This window comes from Lithobates pipiens, unplaced genomic scaffold (genome assembly GCF_037356315.1).
Source record: "Lithobates pipiens isolate NorthernLeopardFrog02 unplaced genomic scaffold, aLitPip1_a1.2 Scaffold_10, whole genome shotgun sequence".
NCBI lineage: Eukaryota > Metazoa > Chordata > Amphibia > Anura > Ranidae > Lithobates > Lithobates pipiens.
In genome coordinates, this window is record NW_027507686.1 from 84896840 (window position 1) to 84920113 (window position 23274).

Sequence of the window (23274 nt, forward strand, 5' to 3'; positions counted from 1 at the left end):
CTGAATGAACTAAGAGTACCAACATCCTTAGTAGTTCTTAACTACCAGTGCACTGTTGAGCGCTCTAGGTAGTTCATTGATTCTTCTTGTCATTGTTTAACTGCCTGCCCGTATGAGGTACGAGCGGGTGAAAAAATAAACGCTCGCACCTTGAAAATTAATATCTAAAATATTTGTGCAGCAGCTGTCTTGTGCGTTTAGTAAATGTCAGAGAAATCCTGTGAACAAACGGTGCATGCATTATTTAGCTTACACCTACGGTCTGTAGGTGCCCTACATTGCACCGCCGGTCTGATTGTGGGTGCAATACTTTCCAAGCTCCTCCAAAAAAAAATTGTAAATCTTATTTTTATGGGTGAACTTAAGGTTTTTAATCTACCCAGTTCTTCCGACTTTAGCCCACTTTTTTTTTTTTTTGTTTAACAGTAGCTGATGATTCATTAGAAATGGGACAGTATAAATGTGCTTTTAACCTTTTTAATCATGTAGTGTGGTGTCTCTAAATTTTTTTTAGTGCCCAGGCACATGTTTAGGTTTACTTCCATTTAAGGTTCCATTCACACAAATGCGTTTTTTCTAAAGCTTTTTGCAGAAACGCAGGACATTATTTTTACCATAGGTTCTTATGGAACGCATTCACATCAATGCATTTTTTGCCTCTGCATTTTGGAAAGGGTGTGACTTAACGCAAAACGGTGCTTTTTTTTTTTTTTTTTTTTTTTTTTTGGGTTCAATAGACTTTAATGGAGAAGCTGTAGAAAAGCATGTGGTGCGTTTTATTTTATTTTTTTTTTTTTTTTTTTTTCTTTTACCACAATTTTGCAGCGTTTTGCGTTTTTTTTTAACCACTTGCCGACCGCCGCACGACAATATACGTCGGCAGAATGGCACGGGCAGGCATATGGGCGTATATATAAGTCCCTGCCTTCCCGCGGTCCGATCTCTGTGCGATTCGAGTTCAGCCATACAGATAGTATGGCTGAATTCGTGTCGCACCCGCTGCAAACTCGCACGGGACCCTTTTTTTGGTCCGCAGCAGAATCGGATCGCATGGGTGTTCACACCATGCGATCCGAGTTTGCAGATCGCACTGCGATATGCGAACTGATCTGGGGGTGTCATTAACATTTCACTGACACTCCTAGCAGTTCGCATAGGGCAGTGTGAACTGCCGCCGGGAGGCATGCGATGCGGGAACCCGCCGCGGATTTGTGGCGTTCCTGCATCGCTCCAGTGTGAACCCAGCCTAATAAGCGATCGTTTTTCTGATCGCTGTATTAGTGTCACAGGTGACGCTAGTTAGGCAGGTAGGTATTTAGGTTCGCCGCAGCTTTTTATAGCGCCAGGGACCCCCATATACTACCGCATAAAGCCCCCTGATTGCCCCCTAGTTAATCCTTTCACCAGTGATCACCATATAACTGTTACAGGTGACGCTGGTTGGTTAGTTATTTTTTTATAGTTTCAGGGCACCCGCCATTTATTACCTAGTCTCACTAGTGTACCCCTAAATTTAGGGGTGTCTACTTTCCAAAATGGGGTCATTTGGGGGGCGTTTGTGCCATCTTGGCATTTTATGGCCTTCAAAACTGTAACGCCCTTAGAAAGCCTGAAGGCGGTGCTTGGTTTTCGGGGCCCCGTACGCGGCTAGGCTCCCAAAAAGTCCCACATATGTGGTATCCCCGTACTCCGGAGAAGCAGCAGAATTTATTTTGGGGTGTCATTTCACATATGCCCATGGCATGCGTGAGCAATATATCATTTAGTGACAACTTTGTGAAAAAATAAAATAAAAAAAAAAGTTTGTAATTTTCCCGCAACTTGTGGCAAAATATAAAATATTCCATGGACTCAACATGCCTCTCAGCAAATAGCTTGGGGTGTCTACTTTCTAAAATGGGGTCATTTGTGGGGGTTTTGTGCCATCTTGGCATTTTATGGCCTTCAAAACTGTAATAGGTAGTGAGGAGTGAAGTTCAATATTTACGCCCTTAGAAAACCTGAAGGCGGTTCTTGGCTTTCGGGGCCCCGTACGCGGCTAGGCTCCCAAAAAATCCCACACATGTGGTATCCCCGTACTCAGGAGAAGCAGCAGAATTTATTTTGGGGTGTCATTTCACATATGCCCATAGCATGTGTGAGCAATATATCAATTAGTGACAACTTTGTGTAAAAAAAAAAAAAAAAAAAAATATATATTTTTTGTCATTCAATCGCTTGAGGCAAAAAAATAAAATATTCAATGGGCTCAACATGCCACTTATCAATTTCTTTAGGGGGTCTACTTTCCAAAATGGGGTCATTTGGGGGGGTTTTGTACTGCCCTGCCATTTTAGCACCTCAAGAAATGAGATAGGCAGTCGTAAACTAAAAGCTGCGTAAATTCCAGAAAACGTACCTTAGTTTGTAGATGTGACAACTTTTGCGCAAACCAATAAATATACAGTTATTGACTTTTTTTTTTTACCAAAGACATGTGGCTGAATACATTTTGGCCTAAATGTATGACTAAAATTGAATTTATTGGATTTTTCTAATAACAAAAAGTAGAAAATATCATTTTTTTTTTCAAAATTTGCGGTCTTTTTCCATTTATATCGCAAAAAATAAAAATCGCAGAGGCAATCAAATACCATCAAAAGAAAGCTCTATTTGTGGGAAGAAAAGGACGCAAATTTTGTTTGGGTACAACATTGCATGACCGCGCAATTACCAGTTAAAGCAGCGCAGTGCCAAATTGTAAAAAGACCTCTGGTCATTTACCAGCAAAATGGTCCGGTCTGAAAGTGGTTAATTTGCCCCCCAAATAAAGCATAAACGCAAAAAGCACTGCTGATGCACTCAAAGGCAAACTGCATAGGTGTGAATGGAGCCCAAGTACATATTTTTTGCTTTTTGCAAAGTTTCATGTTAATGAAGAAAAACTTTCTGACTTACACGAATATGCTTCACATTTTCACTTTGAATGTTTGCTCTTTTTAAGGTTGTTTCAATAGTAAAAAAGGTTACTTCTCAGAAGAGTCAAGATGAAGATGCTGATGACGATGATGATGATAAGAAGGGGTCCATTGTGTTCAATGCAACCTCTGAATTCTGCAGAACACTTGGGGAGATTCCAACTTATGGTCTGGCAGGGAACAGAGAAGATCAAGAGGATTTAATGGTATGAGGCAAATTGGGGCTCCAGTTACATAGCTCTGCTTTATGCTATCCTCCTACTTCCAGGAGTCTAACCAGTCTGACATTTTCCTAGGACTTTGAGAAAGATGATGAGGAATCTGAGAAAGAAGGAGGAGAGTCTGATGGGGAAGAAAATGTTGGCTGGAGCATGGTGAATCTTGATGAAGAGAAAAACCAGCATGAGGTGTGTTGTAAACAAATGACTTCCTCTCTCCATCTTAGTTCTGTTCTAATTATTATTTTTTATTTTCCTTTTTGTATTAGCAGCATCATATAGTTTACTTGGCATGTAAAAACACAGCTGGCCAAAGCACTGGTTATTTGCAGAAGTTCATAGAAAGTCTCAGGGTGCTGGATTTTGGTGTAACCCCTCCCACCTCATCCCTGCTCACTTTTACTTGGGGTCCTTATGGAAGAAGAGAATATATATTATCCTATTTTTGTTTGAATTGGAAGATTTTCTTTTTAACTGCTATTGGTAGATTCTGGGCAGATGTTGAAAATCTTGACAGTTTTTCCAGTTAGCCAGGGAGTGCAGTATTTCTCAGTTTGTTATACTGTACATAACTACTCTCTGCAAGGGTCTCCACTATTCACGTCAAGACCGTTTTTTTTTATTTGGAGATTTCTTTCAGAATTATCAGACCAGAGCAGCGGTAGTTTTGTTTCACCTATTTACGGGTCAAGCGGCTGCATATTTGCATGCAATGGCACGCTCCCGTCACAATGACTGGTGGCTCACGGAAAGCTCCTGATCGCAAGCAGCTTTGAGACTGCTGCAAAACAGTATCCTGTCTGCCTGGAACAAGAAAGTCCAGGCGCTAGATTTTCTGATGCGCTTATCGCCAATAGTGCATCAGAGCCTCGTTTGGTGCCTGAGAATCTGAGGAAAGGGAAATCCTTGTTACCTGGAAGGTGGTAACAGATGCTAGCCTTTCGGGTTGGGGAGCAGTTCTGGAAGACTACTGTCCAAGGGAAATGGTCCAAAACTGAGAGCACCTTACCCGTTAACATTATAGAGATTTGTGCAGCGTACCTAGCCCTAAAGGAATGAACATTCAGGTTGCAGGGTTGTCCTGTCAGGATCCAATCCGACAATGTCACAGCAGTGGCTTATATCAATCACCAAGGGGGCACCAGCCTAGGGAGAAGTAAACCAGATCCTAATCTGGGCAGAAAAGCATGTGACGTGGATATCGGCAATCTTCATTCCAGGGGTAGAGAACTGTTAGGCGGACTAAAGTTGCCAGCAGCTGTTTCCAGGGGAAATGGTGTCTTCACCCCGACATCTTCTTGGCTATATGCCAAAGTTGGGGGATCCCGGACATAAATCTGTTTGCATCCAGGTTCAAAAACAAGATCGACAACTTTGTGTCGAACAAGGGATCCACTTGCATGCGGGACAGATGTGTTGGTGACTCCGTGGCATCAGTTTTCACTGATTTATGCATTCCATCCTTTTCTGCTGCTACCATGACTTCTTTGCAGGATCAAGCAGGAAAAGAAGTCGGTGCTTCTAGTGGCCCAGAAGATCTTGGTATGCAGAAATAGTGAAGATGGTGGTAGGGTCCCCATGGACCCTACCACTACGTCCAGACCTGCCATCACAGGGACCAGTGTTCCATCCTACCTTACAAATGCTAAATCCAGATAAGCATTTTTCCCCTTCCAAAGAGACTCGCAAAGCTCTATCCTATGGAAGAAAGATTCACTAAAAGATTGAAAGTTCCAGCAGTTGACGCTGCGATTTCCAATGTGGGAAAAATAAACCCAGTGGACAATGCATTTATGCTTAAAGATCCAACAGATGAGAAGTTGGAAGGTTTGTTAAAATCCTTTTTTTTTTTTTTTTTTTTTTTTCTTAGCAGGTACTGTTCCTCAGCCTGCAATTGCAGCTATAGGCATCTGTCAGTCCTTAAAGGACCAGTTTACAGATGCTCTCAGATGAGCTCCCTGCACAACAAGCACAGGAGCTGGCCGAGCTACCTAAAGCATTATGCTTTGCTGTAGACTCTATGAAGGATTCTATTCACCAGGCATCGCGCCTTGCGTTTTGTACTTGTACATATGCGAAGGACCCTTTGGTTAAAGGGTTGGTCAGCTGAGACGCCTTGTAAGAACCTTCTAACTAGTTTCCCCTTTAAGGGAGAACGAATATTTGACGATAGTTTTGGATAAATACATTCAAACCATTTTCAGCGGAAATGGTACTATTTTGCCAGTCAAAAGAAAATATAAGCGTCTTTCATTTAAACTGTTCGGCCTCTGCCATCAGACCAGGCATAAAGGAAGACCTGGGGCTACAAGTCTGCAAAGCAGAATACAAGACCTCCTTATGAAGAGGCATCTCCCCTCACCAAGGTGGGGGGAAGACTTCTGATGTACTCAGAAGTCTGGCAAAGGGAGATTCAGGACAAATGGACTCTCTCCACAGTGTCTCTAGGATACAAGCTAGAGCTTTGAGAGTTTCCACCATCTCTTTTTCAGAGATCAAACATTCCCAAGGATCCAGGGAAAAGGCAATCCCTGTTACAAGCATTAGACCAATTATTGGCTCAAGGAGTGATCACAGATTCCCAAACGAGCAAGGTTTGAGGTTTTACTCAAACCTAATTACGGTGCCAAAGCCAAATGGGGATATCGGAACAAGTCTAGATCTACGTAATCGAAATCTGTTCCTGAAAATCCGCTCCATTTGCATTGAGTCAATCAAGTCCGTTGTTTCCATCCTGCAAGGAGAAAAACTTCTGGCGTCCATCGACATCAGAGATGCATAGCTGCTTGTCCATATATTTCCTCCTCACCAGAGGTTTCTGCGGTTCAAAGTAGAACAGAAGCATTTTCAGTTAATAACTTCGGGCTTGCTACAGCACCTCGGGTATTCACTAAGATATTAGCCCCACCTCTATTCGGGTTAAGGGCACAGGGCATAACTGCCTTGGCTTACTTAGACGATCTATTGTTAATAGACCAGTCAGTGGCTTGCTTAAAGCAAGGTGTAGCCATCACAAGCAGTTACCTGGAAGGTTTCAGTTGGATTCTCAACCTAAAGAAATCCTCCTTAAAGCCACTAAGAAGGCTGGAGTATCTAGGCCTGACCATAGACACAGCCCAGAAAAGGGGTGTTCTTGCCTTCCACAAGGATCAGCTCCATACAGGAGCTGGTGAGGATGATCGGGTCGAAGAGAAATCCTTCAATTTGCCTTTGCATGAGGTTGTTGGGGAAGATGGTAGCTTCATTCGAACCTATTCCCTATGCTCAATTCCATTCGAAACTGAAAGCAGTATTCTGTCTGCTTGGAACAAAACGATTCCAGCTTTGGACTTGCCAATGTGGCTGTCCCCATGAGTGTCCCAAAGCCTCAGTTGGTGGTTACTATCTTGGAACCTGCTGAAGGGAAAGTCCTTCAGCTCAATTATCTGGAAGGTAGTAACGACAGATGCTAGCCTTTTTCAGGCTGGGGAGTAGGAGCCTTGCCCATCGACATCCTAGAGATTCCAGCAGTGTATCTGGCTCTAGAAACCTGGACCTCAGGTTAAAGAATTGTCCTGCCAGGATCCAGTCCGACAATGCCACCGGCAGTTATTCCCAGGAGAATGGTCTCTTCACCCCAAGGTGTTTCAGGCTGTTTGCCAAAGATGGGGGACTCCAGACGTAGACCTTCTAGCGTCCAGATTCAACACTAAGCTAGTCAACTTTTGCATCCAGGACAGGGCACCCACTCGCATACAGAACAGATGCGTTGGCGACCCCATGGGATCAGTTTTTACTGATCTATGCAATTTTCCCCGATTTTCAGTTGCTACCTCAAGTTCCTTGCAGGATCAAGCTGGAAAGAAAATCGGTAATACTGGTAGCACCAGCATGACCCAGAAGGTCATGGTATGCAGAGATCGTAAGGATGGCAGTGGAGGGTCCAGGGCTCTTTCCACTAAGGCCAGACCTGCTATCTCAGGGGCCGATATTCCATCCTACTTTACGAACGCTAAATTTAACAGCTTGGCTATTGAGGCCCACATTCTGAATAAACGTGGGCTTTCCAGGTCCGTTCTCTCTACTTTGATTAATGCTAGGGTGCCAGCTTCTAGAGCTATATATTATAGAGCCTGAAAAGCTTATTTTTCCTGGTGAATCCAAGGGTTGGTACCCTCGGAGATATATATCCTAGGCAGAATTCTTACCTTTCTACAATTAAGCGTAGAGATGAAGTTGGCCCTTAATAGTACTCAGGGCCAAGTCTCAGCCTTGGCAATTTTTATTTCAAAGACTGCTTGCTATTCATTCTTTAGTCCAGGGTTTCATGCAAGCAGTGCTGCGGATTTATCCGCCAGTTAAATCACTCTTGAGCCCTTGGGACTTGAATTTAGTTTTGTCAGTGTTACAAAAACAGCCATTCGAACCGTTGCAACATGTTCCCTTAGTCCTTCTGACTAGGAAGCTGATATTTTCGTTTGCTATATCCTCAGCAAGGAGGATTTCAGAATTGGCTGCTCTTTCTTGTAAGGAGTCGTATTTGATTATTCATGAGGACAGAGTGGTGTTGCGCCCTTGTCCAGGTTTTTTGCCAAGTGGTTTCAGGCTTTCATCTGAATGAAGATATTGTCCTGCCAGGTTTTTTTTCCCCAAAACCTTGTTCCAGGGAAGAAAGGTCACTACATTGTCTTGATGTAGTGAGAGTAGTGAAAATGTATTTAAGAAAACTGCTCCGATTCGTAAGACTGATGTCTTATTTCTTCTGCCAGCGTCAAAATCCAGTGTCGCTAAGTGCATTTGGCAAGTTAGAATTCAAACTTATGATTTAAAGGGAATGATTCCCCCTTTTCAAGTTAAGGTGCACTCTACCAGAGCAGTTGGTGCTTTTTGGGAGTGTCACCAGGCCTCCGGGTCTCAAATCTACAAAGCCACGACTTGGCCTTCAGTACATACATTTGCAAAATTTTATCAAGTGCATGTAAGATGGAATGAGGATATCGCCTTCGGGCGCAGTGTGCTGCAGGCAGCAGTATAAGTCCTCAGGTCTGGGGGTTACCCTATGGGTTGTGTCTCCCTCCCCTCAAGTAGCATTGCTTTGGGACATCCCACCAAGTAATTACTTGAGACTGTGTCCTATGATGTGCGATAAAGAAAATAGGATTTTTAAAACGGCTTACCTGTAAAATCCTTTTCTTGGGGTACATCATAGGATACAGAGCTCCCGCCCCTCTATTTTATGAAGTGAGAGTATATTACTTATATCGCTTGGCTACAAAAACTGAGTGCTCCTGGAAGGAGGAGGGGGTTATATAGGGGAGTCAACTTCCTGTATTGGTTATACCAGTATCAACACCTGAAGGTAGGCCTATAACCCACCAAGTAATTACTTGAGACTCTGTGTCCTATGATGTACTCCAAGAAAAGGATTTTACAGGTAAGCTGTTTTAAAAATCCTATTTTTCCAAATGGATTTGTCAAGTGATTGTTCAAGCTTCAGCTTAAAGAAGAAAATTCTTCCTTCTGGGGTTAAGAACACACTCATCCAGGGCGATTAGTGCCTCTTGGTTGGTGCATCATCAGGCCTCTATGGCTCAGATCTGTAAGGCCACGACATCCCACATAGTTTTTACTATGGCTCTGTGTCCCTGATGTAAGAAAAGAAAATAGGATTTTTAAGACGGCTTACCTGTAAAAAATCCTTTTCTTTGATGTGCATCAAGGGACACAGAGGTCCCTCCCTTCTTTGGGATACACTTGTATTGCTTGGCTACAAAACGGAGGACTCCCAGTAATGTGAGGGGTTATATAGGGGAGTACACTCCTTTAGGGGTGTGCCAGTTTCCAATACCTGTTGGTCCGATATAACCCATATAGTAATTATTATAGCTCTGTGTCCCCTGATGTACATCAAAGGAAAGGATTTTACAGGTAAGCTGTTATAAAAATCCTATTTTTGTTTGTGTTGCCTGAAAATTCTAAAGGACAGGCAGCATTGAAATCTACCATTGCTAAGTGGATTTGACAGGTAATTGTTCGAGCTTTATGGTTTGAAGAGGAAAGTTCCACCTTTTCAAATCAAAGCACACTCCACCAGGGCTGTTAGTGCTTAATGGGCAGTGCGTCACCAGATCTCTGTGACTCAAATGTGCAAGGCCGCAACTTGGTCTTTGGGCCATAGAATCTGGTGGATGTGAGAAGACCTGAGGATATCGCCTTTGGGCGCAGTGTGCTGCAGGCAGCGGTACAAGGTCCTCCAGTCTGATTGTACCCTACTTTTGTTGTCTCCCTCCCCTCAGATAGTGTTTCTCTGGGACATCCCATCAGTAAATACTGTGGCTCTGTGTCCCGTAATGTACGAAAAAGAAAATTGGATTTTTATAACAGCTTAACTGTAAAATCCTTTTCTTGGAGTACATCGGGGGACACAGAGGTCTCTCACCTCTTCTAATACACATATATTGCTTTGCTACAAAACCGAGGTACTCCCAGTAAGGGGAGGGGTTATATAGGGGGTTAAACTTCCTGTCTAGGGTGTGCCAGTGTCAATCATCTAGTGGTGCCTATATAACCCATCAGTAAACGCTGTCTTCTCAAGCAAGCATCTGTCTTCTCTATTCAAAAACCGAAAAGCGGGTTTCAGTGACAACTGTGATAGCCAATCGAAGGCTATCGCAGCGATCAGGTGATCTGGAATTGGCCGGTTCCGGTCCTGGTCATTAGAACGGGGCCCGTGGCTCTTGGTGAGACCACGGTCTCTGTGCTGCAAGCGCGGCACGCTCCCAGCACAAAGGTAGATGTGTAAATATGCAGCCCCACGTAAATAAGCCCAGTCGAGTAGGGCCGCATATGTTGCATATGGTCGGCATCAATGGGTTAATCCTTAGCTCTTTTCTATAATGAACTGCCATAAATATACATTGAATACTGTGTACATAGGTTCATTTTTGAGTGTGATGTGTTCTAAAGCCGGTATATGTGTGTAGATAGATATTACTTCTCCACATGGGCCCAAATGTGGTGCATTTTTGATTTTTAGCCTTTAAGACATTTTATATTAGTTGCCATGATCTTATTTTGCGCGATTCAATGCAATCATCCTTTTTGCATTAAAACCTAAATGTATAGCAGTGCTATATTCAAATAAGATTATACCAACTTTATATAAATCAAGTGAAAATATGCATATTTTATAAAAGTAATGTGTACCAATAAGCGATAATACAAATATTGTGATGGTAGTGAAGTCTGTCATATAAAAGGTACTGTTCTTTTGAATACACTGCTACTTCAAATCCATCTCAGTGTTGTGTATTCTCTGAATAGAGAAATGGAGGCTCACCAGAATAGCATGACTTCTTATAAATTAGTCAAACACCACTTTCCCAGCTGTGTATGGTTAAAAGGACATCCAGATTTTTCCTTTCCACCAGAACTTATGAATATGGATAATTTATTTTAGATTTAGGACAGACTTCATTACTATCGCTAATATTTGTATTATCACTTATTGGCGTACTCCTAAAACGTATGAAAAAGAAATACATATATCATGTGAGACAGAGTCAGGCTAATAATCATTACCTGCTGGGTTATTCTCAATCATTAGGTGAGTGGACACTGGTAGACCAAAGGTCTTCAGACAGGAAGTGATCCCCTATATAACCCCTCCCATACAGGAAGTACTTTCATTTTTTTTTTTTTACCAGTATCTGCAAGGTGAAGGTCACGGTTTATTTGCGCTCTCTGAGCTCCAGGTCTCTAGTCCCACAAACCATTCCAAAAATTAATCAAGGAATTGACCGATTGGAACCATTTGACACAGGCTTTTATGCTTGGATAATTGGGACTTGAGCCACGCAAAGAAGACTCTAGATCATGCAAGGTTTTACCTGTAATGTGGCCTCCGGGCGATGGACCCTGCGGAGTGGAAATCTTGGACACTACAGCGCTAAGGCATTTCCTGCAGGGTGTAGTATAGGTACAAGGGAGTGGACCCTAAACATGAAAGGTTATCCAGTCCTTAAAGGTCCAAGTGACAGGAACCCCTGTAAAGGGTGAATATTGGACTCTTAGTTTTCGAAATGGCCCTGCGCCTGGACAGGTAAGTGAAACCCCTTTATTTTATTATTGTGGGGTGTCCCAGTGATTGTAACAATCAGTCAGGCTAGCTAAAGGCTTGAGACCTGTCTGCGGTGACCATACGGGGGAGTTCTGGGCTAGCTGTGGTTGTTTGCAAAGTGTCCCTTTTTTTGCTTGTCTGGCTGTTTTTTACCTGTACGATGGCCCATTGTGTTGGCCCATTTTTCCTTGGCTCGCCATGGCGCACGTGCGTTCGCAAGAGCGCCGCTGGGCTCAGTTTGTGTGTTTTGGCAGCCATGGCGGATGCGCCATAGCCTTTAAATGGGCGCACAAATATTTGTGTCATACATGAACAGAGTCATGCCCACTCGCTGGGACATTACACACACACACACACACACACACACACACACACACACACACACACACACACACACACACACACCGTTCTGGCACACACCTAGCTTATTTAGGCTGTGCATGCCAAACATTTGCTTCCAGAAGGCAGCGGTGGGTCTCGGAGCAGGCTCTGAACAGACACTTGCAGTGGTTAATTTCTCCTTACCCGAGTCACCAGGTGTTGCTTTGCAGGCTAAAGGTGCTTGGCAGGATTGTTGCATAGGTGCTTGGTGAGCCCTATTAAAGGGTCTCCCTTTTGAGGTGTTTTAACTACACCCAACTACTGTTTGCAGCATTGAATGTCTACCAAAAAGAGGAGTGGGACTAACACCACAAGGAAGGGCACACCTACGTCATCAGTAATACCTGATGAACCTAGTCATATCCCTAGTGTTGTATCCCCTGAAAGACCAGAGGCTGCTTCACCCTTTATCACTAAGGATGAATTGTCCTCAGCCCTAGCTGGGTCGGAGCACAGGATTGCTGCCATGATTGTCTCTATCCCACAGGGTAGCAGGAAGCGTGACAGATCTTAAAGCTCTGGATTCGGTTGAGTGCCTGGTAGAGGAGTCTGCTTCCGCGCAATCTGGACAAGAAGATATCCACTTGATGTCTGCCTCTGTCGCAGAGGTTTTTGAACCTGACTGACCAAAATGGTTCGTTCTGCCTTTTTAAGTTGCCGCTTGCAGAGGTGACTGGGCCCCCCTTTGGGATTTCTGAGACCTTTTCAGGTTGCACAAACTTCCCGCTACACCCCTTGTTGGAACAGGCAGTGTATGCTGATTGGGAACATCCTGACAGGACTTTTTTGCCTCCTAAAATGTTTTCCTTTTTATATCCCATGGATGAAAAGTGTAAATGGAGCATGCCAACCATAGATGCAGCAATCTCTTCCTTTAAACAAGAACTTAACTTGTCTGGTAGATAACACACTGGGTTTGAAAGACCCTGTTGCCAAGAAATTGAATTTTTTTTTTTTTTTTTAAGGATTCCTTTTTCTTTTGGCCATTTCAGCTATTCCGTAAAGGATCTAGTATCTGTCTTACTTGAAAGTAAGACAGATATTCCTTGAGCCCTGTGTTTTGCTGTTGATGCTTTAAAGGATTCAATACAGCAGGTTTCTCGTCTGGCTTTCTTGTCTGTGTGTGTATATGTATGTATATGTGTATATATATATATATGTATGTCTGTTTGTGTGTGTGTGTGTGTGTGTATATATATATATATATATATATATATATATATATTAGACTTTTATGGCTTAAGAACTGGTCAGCTGAGCTTCCTTGTAAAAAGTTATTGGCAGGTTTCCCGTTTCATGGGGAACGTTTATTCAGTGATCACTTGGACAAATATATTCAAAAGATTTCCGTAGGGGAGAGTTCTCTACTTCCTCTGAAGAAAAGCATCAAATGTCCCTTGTTTATAAACCCAGAGACTGCTTCCTCGAATGTTGAAATTCTTCTAAACCCAGCACCAAGCCCTCCTTCTGAGGGGATGCCCCCACTCAATTGTGTGGGGGGAAGGCTGCTGCACTTTGCAGATGTTTGGAAAACAATTCAGGACGAGTGGGTCACCTCACTTATATCTTGTGGTTACAAGCCTCAGAGGTTTCTAAGATCCAGCATTTTCAGTTTGTAGCTCTACCCTTCAGGCTTGCTATAGCTCCCCGAGAGATCCTGGTGCTCGGGTATCTAGACAACCTTCTGCTCAGATCACCCAGTACAGGATCTAGAACAGATCATCATATACACAGTGAGGTGTTTGAAAAGCTTAGACTGGATCATAAATACCAAAAAGTCAGCCTTGAGACCAGCTCAAAGTCTAAAATATATTTAGGACTGATTGTAAACATGGTCCAAGCAAGAGTATTCTTGGGATACTGTACCCTGGAGGATCAGGTGCGTCAGATAAGGGGCACCAGACAGCCCTCCATTCGGCTCTGTATGAGTCTTCTAGGGAGGTTGGTACCCTCCTTCCAGGCAGTGGCCTATGCCCAGTTCTATTCCAGGCCTTTACATCAAGACATCTTGTTGGCTTGGAACAGGACGAAAAGCCCTGGATTATCCGATGTGCTTATCTCCTCAGGCATGCTTAAGCCTAAACTGGTGGTTGCAGGATCAGAACCTGCGAAAGGGAAAATCCTTTCTCCCAATAACTTAGAGTACTGACTACACAGGCTCAAAGCCCAGGGGCAATGGTCAGGGACAGAGTAGACCCTGCCCATTAACTTCCTAGAATTACGGGCAGTATGTCTAGCCCTACGATACTGGATGGTGGAGGTTCAGTCTGACAATGCCACTGTAGTGGCCTGTTTAAACCAACAAAGGGCGGTACCAGGAGTAGTTCAGCTCTGAAGGAGGTGAACTACATACTAGCCTGGGCAGAGGGACATGCCAATCATAGCAGTCCATATCCCGGGAGTAGAGAACTGGAAGGCAGATTATCACAGCTGCCAGCAGATCAGCCCAGGGGAATGGTCCCTACACCCAGAGGTGTTCCAGGAAATTTTGCCAACGCCAGAGGTCAACCTACTGCCATACAGGTTCAACAACAATCTTACAGCAGTTTGTGTCTCGAGTAGAGGTCGACCGATATATCGGCCAATATTTGCCATTTTTTAAATAATCGGCATCGGCCGATTGTGCTGATAAAAAGCCGATTTAGAACTACAGTGGGACTTGGAAATGACTAATGTAATAGAAGTCAGTGTAAGTTGCCTGAGTCGTCATGGAAAAGAACAGGAAGATACAATGTTTACACTTGAATGAATGAAATCATCTCAGTGTGTAGAAGTTCTCAGTTTAACCATTTAAAGACTAAATCTTTTCTGACACTTGTTGCTTACAAGTAAAAATCCTGTATTTTCTGCCAGAAAATCACTTAGACCCCCCCCCCCCCCCCCCCAAAAAAAATTATATATATTTTTTTTAGCAGAGATCCTAGGGAATAAAATAGTGGTTGTTGCAAAATTTTATGTCACACGGCATTTGAGGTCTTTCAAATGCATTTTTTGGGGAAAAAATACACTATTTAAAAAATAAAAATAAAAAACAAAATGGCCCATTTTTTTTTTTTTTTTCATCCAAAAGTTTTGACTACCTGCATTTATTTGTGTTTTTTTTTTTTTTAGCTAAATCATACATACAAGTAAACTGATTGGAGGTTTGTTTTGTTTAATAAATGTTTAAATGTAAGAAATTTTCTGTATCACTTATGAAGACTGCTTTCACACTGGAGCGGGCAGGCGTTGATGGTAAAACGCAAGTTTTAGCGGCTCTTTACCATCATTTTAGCGGTGCTATTTGGCTGCTAGTGGGGCACATCTAACCCAGCTAGCGGCCAAGGAAGAGGTTAAATGCGCCCATGAAGCACTGCTGCCAAATCGCATTGCATGCGCTTCGGCAGTGGTGCCCATTCATATCAATGGGCAGGAGTGGTGGAGGAGCGGTATACACCACTCCAAACGTGCTGCTTACAGGACTTTTTTATTTTTTAAGATCCTGCCAGCGCATCGCCTCAGTGTGAAAGCACTCTGTCTTTCACACAGACTGCAGGGGAGCCACTTTACAGGCGCTATTTTTAGCCCAAAAGCGCCTGAAAAACGCCCCAGTGGGAAAGGTGTGTTAGATCAAGGGGAATTAAAAAAAAAAATAATAATAAAAAAGGAAAAAAAATAAATAAAATAAAATCGGCCTAACATATCGGCCCAAAAAAAAAATCGGCATCATATATCGGCTATCGGCATCGGCCAGAGAAAAACCCATATCGGTCGACCTCTAGTCTCGAGCAAGAGATCCTCTGGCAATTGGAGCAGATGCTCTGATAGCCCCATGGAGACGGTACTCCCTGGTTTATGCTTTCCCTCCGATCCCTCTCCTTCTCACATTTGTTGCGCAGGATTTGGAGAGAGGGGATTTCAGTCATTCTGGTGGCACCAGTCTGGCCCAGAAGGCCCTGGTTCCCGGAGATTGTGAGGCCGACCAATAGACGGGCCATGGACGCTTCCAACGCCTCCTTCCACCCCCCCCCCCCCCCCCAAGCTACTGTCTCAAAGTCCTTTGTTCCACCCCAATTTGTAGTCTCTAAATTTGATGGCATGACTATTGAAGCCAGGGTGTTAAAGGACTGTGGCATCTCGGGACCAGTGGTTTCTGCTCTAGTGAATGCTAGAAAAGATATCACTAGGAAGATTTATCATAAGGTCTATAAGACTTTTTTATTGCTTGGTATGAAGCTAGGAAATGGCACCCTCAGAAATGTGACGGGGAGAATTCGCTTTTCTACAGTCAGCTGTAGAAATCAAATTTGGCTTTGAGCACAATCTGAGGTCAAGTTTCAGCCCTATCCAAAGGCTTTTAGCCTCCCATTCAGAGATCCGAGGATCAAACTCTTTGGCGCTGCCGTATAAGTTCCGGTGGCTATTGCTCTTGGACATCCCAGGAGGTAATAAATATTAGCCTGACTGTGTCCATGATGAATGAAAATAGGATTTTTACATCATACTTGCCTGTAAAATCCATTTCTTTGAGTACATTGTGGGACACAGAGATCCCCTGAAGTGCTTCCTGTATGGGAGGGGTTATATGGGGGATCACTTCCTGTCTGAAGACCTTTGGTCTACCAGTGTCCATTCACCTAATGGAGTATAACCCAGCAGATAATTAACCCCTTCCCGCTGAGCGTACGCAGATGTGCGTACTCGGCTTCCGGGGGGTATACCGGGATGATGCCCGCACCTGCAGGCATCATCCTGGTACCGTTTTTTTCAGCAGGCTATCCAGCCATAACAACCGATGCAGCTAAAAGCCGCTCGGCTGTTATGCCGGAGGGGACGTCCCCTCCTCCCGCCGCTGTTACCGGTGCTCCCGCTCGATCGGGAGCACCGATTCTTCGTGCGATACCGCTGGGGAGGAACTGGAACGAAGCCGTAATGGGCTTCGTTCCAGTCTCCTCATAGTAAACACGGAAGCGACGTCATGTCACTTCCCGTTTACTCGGCTACCAATGGCGCCGGTTTTAAAAAAATATCCGGTGTTCAGAATCTCAGTTTTCGGCTATTTGAATACATTGAAGTGTAAAGGAGGGGTGGGGGGGTCTTTTAGACCCCCGATCCCTCCATAAAGAGTACCTGTCACCGCCTATTACTGTCACAAGGGATGTTTACATTCCTTGTGACAGCAATAAAAGTGATCAAATTTTTTTTTATTTTTAAACAATTTAGTCATTTTAAAACAGTGTTCAAATCACACATGTGAGGTATCGCCGCGATCGTCAGAGCGAGAGCAATAATTCTAGCACTAGACCTCCTCTGTAACGCTAACCTGGTAACCGTAAAAAAAATTTAAAGCGTCGCCTATTGAGATTTTTAGGTACCGTACTTTGTCGTCAATCCACAAGTGCGTGCAATTATAAAGTGTGACATGTTTGGTATCTATTTACTCGGCGTAACATTATCTTTCACATTATGCAAAAAAAATGGGATACTTTTTTACTGTTTTTTTTTTTGTTTTTTTTTTTATTCATGAAAGTGTCCCTTTTCCCAAAAAGTTGCATTTAAAACACAGCTGCGCAAATACCGTGTGACATAAAATATTGCAACAATCGCAGTTTTATTCTCTAGAGTCTCTGTTAAAAAAAATATATATAATGTTTGGGGGTTCCAAGTAATTTTCTAGCAAAAAATATGGATTTTAACTTGTAAACACCAAATGCCAAAAATGGGCTTAGTCATGAAAGGGTTAATATTAGCCTGACTCTGTGTCCCATGATGTACTCAAAGAAAAGGATTCTACAGGTAAGTATGATGGAAAAATCCTATTTCCCCCCCCCCCCCCCCCCTTGAATTATATAATTGTATTTATTTATTTTTTTTAGGGGGGAAATGCCTATTGTCAGTGCGGAGTGGCAGTGTGTGTGTTGTTGTTTGCCTACTCAAACCAATCCTCGTATTTTGGCACTCTCTCCCTCATTTGATTGCTTTTTAGCTTAATTGTCCACAATTTTTTTTTTTTTTTTTTTTTTTTTTTTTATAATCCTTTTTAACAGGCAGGTTGAACCCCAACCCCCCCCCCCACCCATGCATTTTGTGGTGGATGGGGGGGGGGGGGAGGGGGGATATCACTATTGCTGAAAATGCTTTTGGTGCCTCCCTCAGAATGTATTCATGCATTAGAGCTCAAATTGAGTGGATTTTCAAAAGGCAAGGGGAAGTCTGACATTTTAACCACTTTCAGACCGGACCAATTTGCTGGTCAAAGACCAGACCACTTTTTGCGATTCGGCACTGCGTCGCTTTAACTGACAATTGCGCGGTCGTGCGACGTGGCTCCCAAACAAAATTGACGTCCTTTTTTTCCCCACAAATAGAGCTTTCTTTTGGTGGTATTTGATCACCCCTGCGGTTTTTATTTTTTGCGCTATAAACAAAAATAGAGCGACAATTTTGCAAAAAACGCATTATTTTTTACTTTTTGTTATAATAAATATCCCCCAAAAATATATAAAAAAAACATTTTTTCCCCCTCAATTTAGGCCGATACGTATTCTTCTACATATTTTTGGTAAAAAAAATCGCAATAAGCGATTATTGATTGGTTTGCGCAAAAGTTATAGCGTTTACAAAATAGGGATAGTTTTATAGCATTTTTATTAATTTTTTATTATTTTTTTTTTTTTACTAGTAATGGCGTTGATCAGCGATTTTTTATTGTGACTGCGACATTGTCGGGGACCCATCGGACATTTTTGACACATTTTTGGGACCATTGTCATTTATACAGTAATCACTGCTATATAAATGCAGTGATTCCTGTGTAAGTGACACTGGCAGTGAAAGGGTTAACCAGTGGGTGGCAGTGTAGGGGTTAAGTGTTCCTAGGGGTGTGTTACTAACTGTGGGGGGGTTGGGCTTTCATTTAGTGTACACTGATCTCTGCTCCAATCACATGGAGCAGAGATCAGCGTCACTAGTTGCTAGGCAGAATGGAAAAATGTTGTTTACACAGCATTTCCTCCATTCGGCCGCTCCGCGGGTCCCGCGACCGGCCTCACGGGGGTCCCGACCAGCGCCGGAGCGCGGCGGCGGCACGCTCCCGATGGCAGGGTGGCATCGAATATTGGACGTACCTGTACGCCAATATGCCTGCCCGTGCCATTCTGTCGACGTACATCGTCGTGCGCTGGTCGGGAAGTGGTTAATAAAGCCTGCTGAAGATTTTCACCACCAGAATTTAGTGATGTTAATACTTTGGCTTCTCACTGTGTACTGGCTACAGTAGACTCATTGATCAAAGTAGCCATGTTGATTGGGGCCAGTCTCTGGCTACATGCACTCAGTTTTGCACAGCCTCCACATATTTCCTCTTTGGAAAATCTCAAAGAATACAGGCAGTCGCGAAACGAAGAGGTATCTACAAACACTTGCTGTTGATTTGTCCCCCTCTGCTTTAGTGTTTAATCTGTTCGCCCTTCCAGGCATAATCCATCTACTGCAGGTTCATCCTTTTGTCACAGGTGCTTCATGTATCAGACCCAGGCACCTGCTTAGAAGCTGCCTCCGCAATGAATGTTCGCTCCCACCCCTAGAAGTTTGAGGATGTCTACTGATGTAAATACTATTTTAAAAACGAAAGCCAGAAGAGTCGTCAGAAAATATAATAATCCTTTTTACTGACTTGGTTATGTTCAACAAAACAAATTTTTTTTATCAATCCTTATGTTTTTGTATCTCTCTTGAGTGACGTTGATATTAAGCTATAGGCGGCTTATACTAATGGCCCGATTATCGAACGCCTTTTTTTTAATTGAATAGGTAACTAAAGTCACAAATTCTCGTACAAAGAAAAAAAAATTCTACAGTGATGTAGTGTTGTAATGTCTTGTATTTTCAGAAAGACAACTATACCGGCTAAACGAAAATAGTACGATCTGTTATCGCGCGCGAGGAAAATTTTTTGTGCTTGTCCGATCTAATATTGGCTGAACTGTCGTGATTGACTCTGGAAAGTAGTGTACACACGTTCCGAAAATTGGACGATTCTTCCTCAGATGACAGTTTTTGTACAATATTCGGATCCTGTGTATGGGCCATTGGAGTCCTAAAGATAATATCAAATATTATCTATGGTCTCAACAATCAGGTGCCCCCCATTTCTGCAACCAAGCAGGTGAGGGGTGGAAAGGGTTATTACCTAAAGGGGTTTCTGTGTGTTTTTAGTGTCACTTTTTTTCCTGTAGGCAGCAGTATAACTTAAGGTTTCCTTTTATCCTCAATCTGTGTCCCTCAATGGGCACAGAAAAGGATTTTACGGTTTCTTGTCAAAGCGAGTAAACCTCCATCAATATTAGGGGTGCAACGGATCAAAAAACTCACGGATCGGATCGTTCCTCGGATCAGAGTCATGGATCAGATAATTTTTCGGATCAGCAAATAATAATTGAATTTGCAAAAACCTGGGGAAATTACACCATATAATCCCCACTGTAATATTGGCTGGGTATGGAGGGATGGCTGTGACTGCGCTTCTCACAGAGCAGCTCTGTGGGCTCTACAGATGCAGCCCACAGCAGAGGTTGTCGGAGCTTTGCTTGTCAGAATTGGCCAGCATTCAACCATAAAGGGGAGATATTCTAGGCTGATGCTGGTTTCTTTTTAAGGCTGGGGTCGCACTCCTACTGGATCCGGCTCACAGCGGGGGTCCAGTGCGTCCCTGTTCTGTGTCAGGGATGACTTATTGCCTGAATTAAGCCCTGAAACTGACCAGAAGACGCACAGGAGTCCTGTGCAATCCGCGCCACAGCCGCCATGGAGATATGTGAACCGGCTCCTTGGGTCACTGATCTCTTGTCGTGCGAATTGGATGTGAGAAAACCCACATTCAATTCGCACTAGTGTGAACCCAGCCTAAAGCTATGAATCTTAAACATGAGATGTATAATCAATATGCGTACACCGTTGACCATATTCCTATAATACATTGTTTCCCACTTTTTTTATTTTTTTTATTTTAGTTTTCTGCAGCGTCAACAACTATTTTGGATGAAGAGCCGATTGTAAACAGAGGTCTGGCTGCTGCTTTACATCTTTGTCAGAACAAAGGTAAAAATGTATTTTGTGTTTTTGTTCTTTCCTTTCTTGTTCTTTCCTTTCTTGTTCTTTCCTTTCTTGTTCTTTCCTTTCTTGTTCTTTCCTTTCTTGTTCTTTCCTTTCTTGTTCTTTCCTTTCTTGTTCTTTCCTTTCTTGTTCTTTCCTTTCTTGTTCTTTCTCATTCAGAAATTGTGTTACGTGTAACACAATGGAATGACACAGAGAAAAAGACATGAATGGAGGTGCAAAAATGCATTGAAAGCCAAGACACCAGCTGAAATCTGTCAGTAATTAGAAAGCAATCCTGCCCCTTGTCAGGGCAACTTACTATCAGCTGATTCAGTCTCAACTGATGGCCTATAAAAAGCTGTCTCATTACCATGGTGTCACTCAAAAAACATCTCCTGATAGGTAAAAGCAAAGGGCTCTCAAGACCTTTGCAAGTGCTCCTCGCAAATTTTCTGACAAAGGAGTGAAAAGAATTATCGGTTGTCCAAGAGAGTTGTGCAGAGCTTCAGAAAGACCTGGAATGTCTTTAGGTACAATGGTTTCAAAGAAAACGATAAGTTATGCACTCAACCACCATTGCCTGTATGCACGCTTACCATGCTATATTGCTAAAGAAAACATGTTGAAGCTTGTTTAAACACTTGCAGATCGGCTCTATTGCGCAAAATGACATACCTGTACGTCGTTTCATGCAATTAATACTGTGGGCGCGTCACAGGTCTGGCAGACTCTATTTCCACCAGCCACCCGCAATTGCTCCCCAGAGGCAGAACAGGGATCTGCCTATTTAAACAAGTGATCACTAACAGCAATCTGTTATCCCAATGAGCCCACCCCCCACACAGAACACACCCAGGGAACATAGTTAACCCCTTGATCACCCCCCTAGTGTTAATCCCTTCCCTGCCAGTGTAATTTATACATTGATCAGTACTTTTTTTTTTTTTTTTTATGTAGAATACATATTGGCCTAAACTGATGTTTATTTGCTGCCATCTACCAGGATGATTAAGACGAAACGAGGGTTGGCATTTCAGCAAGACAATGATACCAAACACAAAGCCAAAGGAACTCTCAATTGGTTTCAAAGAGAAATTAACTCTGCTAGAATGTCCCAGACAATCACCTGACTTAAATCCAGTAGAAAAACTGTGGAAAGAGCTAAAGATCAGAGTTCATAGAGGCCCACAGAACCTTCCAGATTTGAAGACTGTGTGGAAGAATGGGCCAAAATCCCACCTGACGATGCATGCGACAGGTTTCTCCATACAGGAGGTGTCTTGAAGCTGTCATTACCAACAATTACATTTGAGTTATCGTGTTCAATACTCTTCCCCCCCCCCCCCCCTCCCCGTGTCATTCCATTTTATTACACAACTTAATTTCCGAACTTGTTTTTTTTTGTGTATGTATGGATTGCATGGGTTGTTAGACGTGGTGATGGCACCTTTTTAGAAATATATTTACCTAGAAAAATGACATGTTAAATACTACTTCATTTACCCACTGTGTGTCTATAATAATTGTATATCTATATAACATTTTTATTTATTTTAGTGCCTTGCGAAAGGATTCGGCCCCTTTGAACTTTTCAACCTTTTGCCACATTTCAGGCTTCAAACATAGATATAAAATTTTTATTTTTTGTGAAGAATCACCAACAAGTAGGACACAATTGTGAAGTGGAACGAAATCTATTTGGATTTTTGAAACTTTTTTTTAACTAATTAACTATTCGGCCCCCTTGCATTAATACTTTGTAGAGCCACCTTTTGCTGCGATTACAGCTGCAAGTCACTTGGGGTATGTCTATCAGTTTTGCACATCGAGAGACTGAAATTCTTGCCCATTCTTCCCTGCAACACAGCTCGAGCTCAATGAGGTTGAATGGAGAGCATTTGTGAACAGCAGTTTTCAGCTCTTTCCACAGATTCTCGATTGGATTCAGGTCTGGACTTTGACTTGGCCATTCTAACACCTGGATATGTTTATTTGTGAACCATTCCTTTGTAGATTTTGCTGTATGTTTGGGATCATTGTCTCGTTGGAAGATAAATCTCTGTCCCAGTTTCAGGTCTTTTGCAGACTCCAACAGGTTTTCATCCAGAATGGTCCTGTATTTGGCTGCATCCATCTTCCCCTCAATTTTAACCATCTTCCCTGTCCCTGCTGAAGAAAAGCAGGCCCAAACCATGATGCTGCCACCACCATGTTTGACAGTGGGGATGGTGTGTTGAGGGTGATGAGCTGTGTTGCTTTTATGCTAAACATATCGTTTTGCATTGTGGGCAAAAAAGTTCCATTTTGGTTTCATCTGACCAGAGCACCTTCTTCCACATGTTTGGTGTGTCTCCCAGGTGGCTTGTGGCAAACTTTAGACAAGACTTTTTATGGATATCTTTGAGAAATGGCTTTCTTCTTGCCACTCTTCCATAAAGGGCAGATTTGTGCAGTGTATGACTGATTGTTGTCCTATGGACAGACTCTCCTACCTGTAGTTCTCTGCAGTTCATCCAGAGTGATCTTGGGCCTCTTGGCTGCATCT

General features: G+C 43.0%; 1 protein-coding gene across 1 annotated transcript in view; it reads left to right on the plus strand.

The window, feature by feature from the left end:
* The window catches only part of SART1 (spliceosome associated factor 1, recruiter of U4/U6.U5 tri-snRNP), an 87079-nt gene that overhangs the window by 55177 nt on the left and 8628 nt on the right, over positions 1-23274 (plus strand). The window contains exons 14-16 of the mRNA XM_077456516.1: positions 2984-3163; positions 3254-3364; positions 20645-20732. Of these exons, the coding sequence (XP_077312642.1) occupies positions 2984-3163; positions 3254-3364; positions 20645-20732 (379 nt within the window). The remainder of the gene's footprint in view (positions 1-2983; positions 3164-3253; positions 3365-20644; positions 20733-23274) is intronic.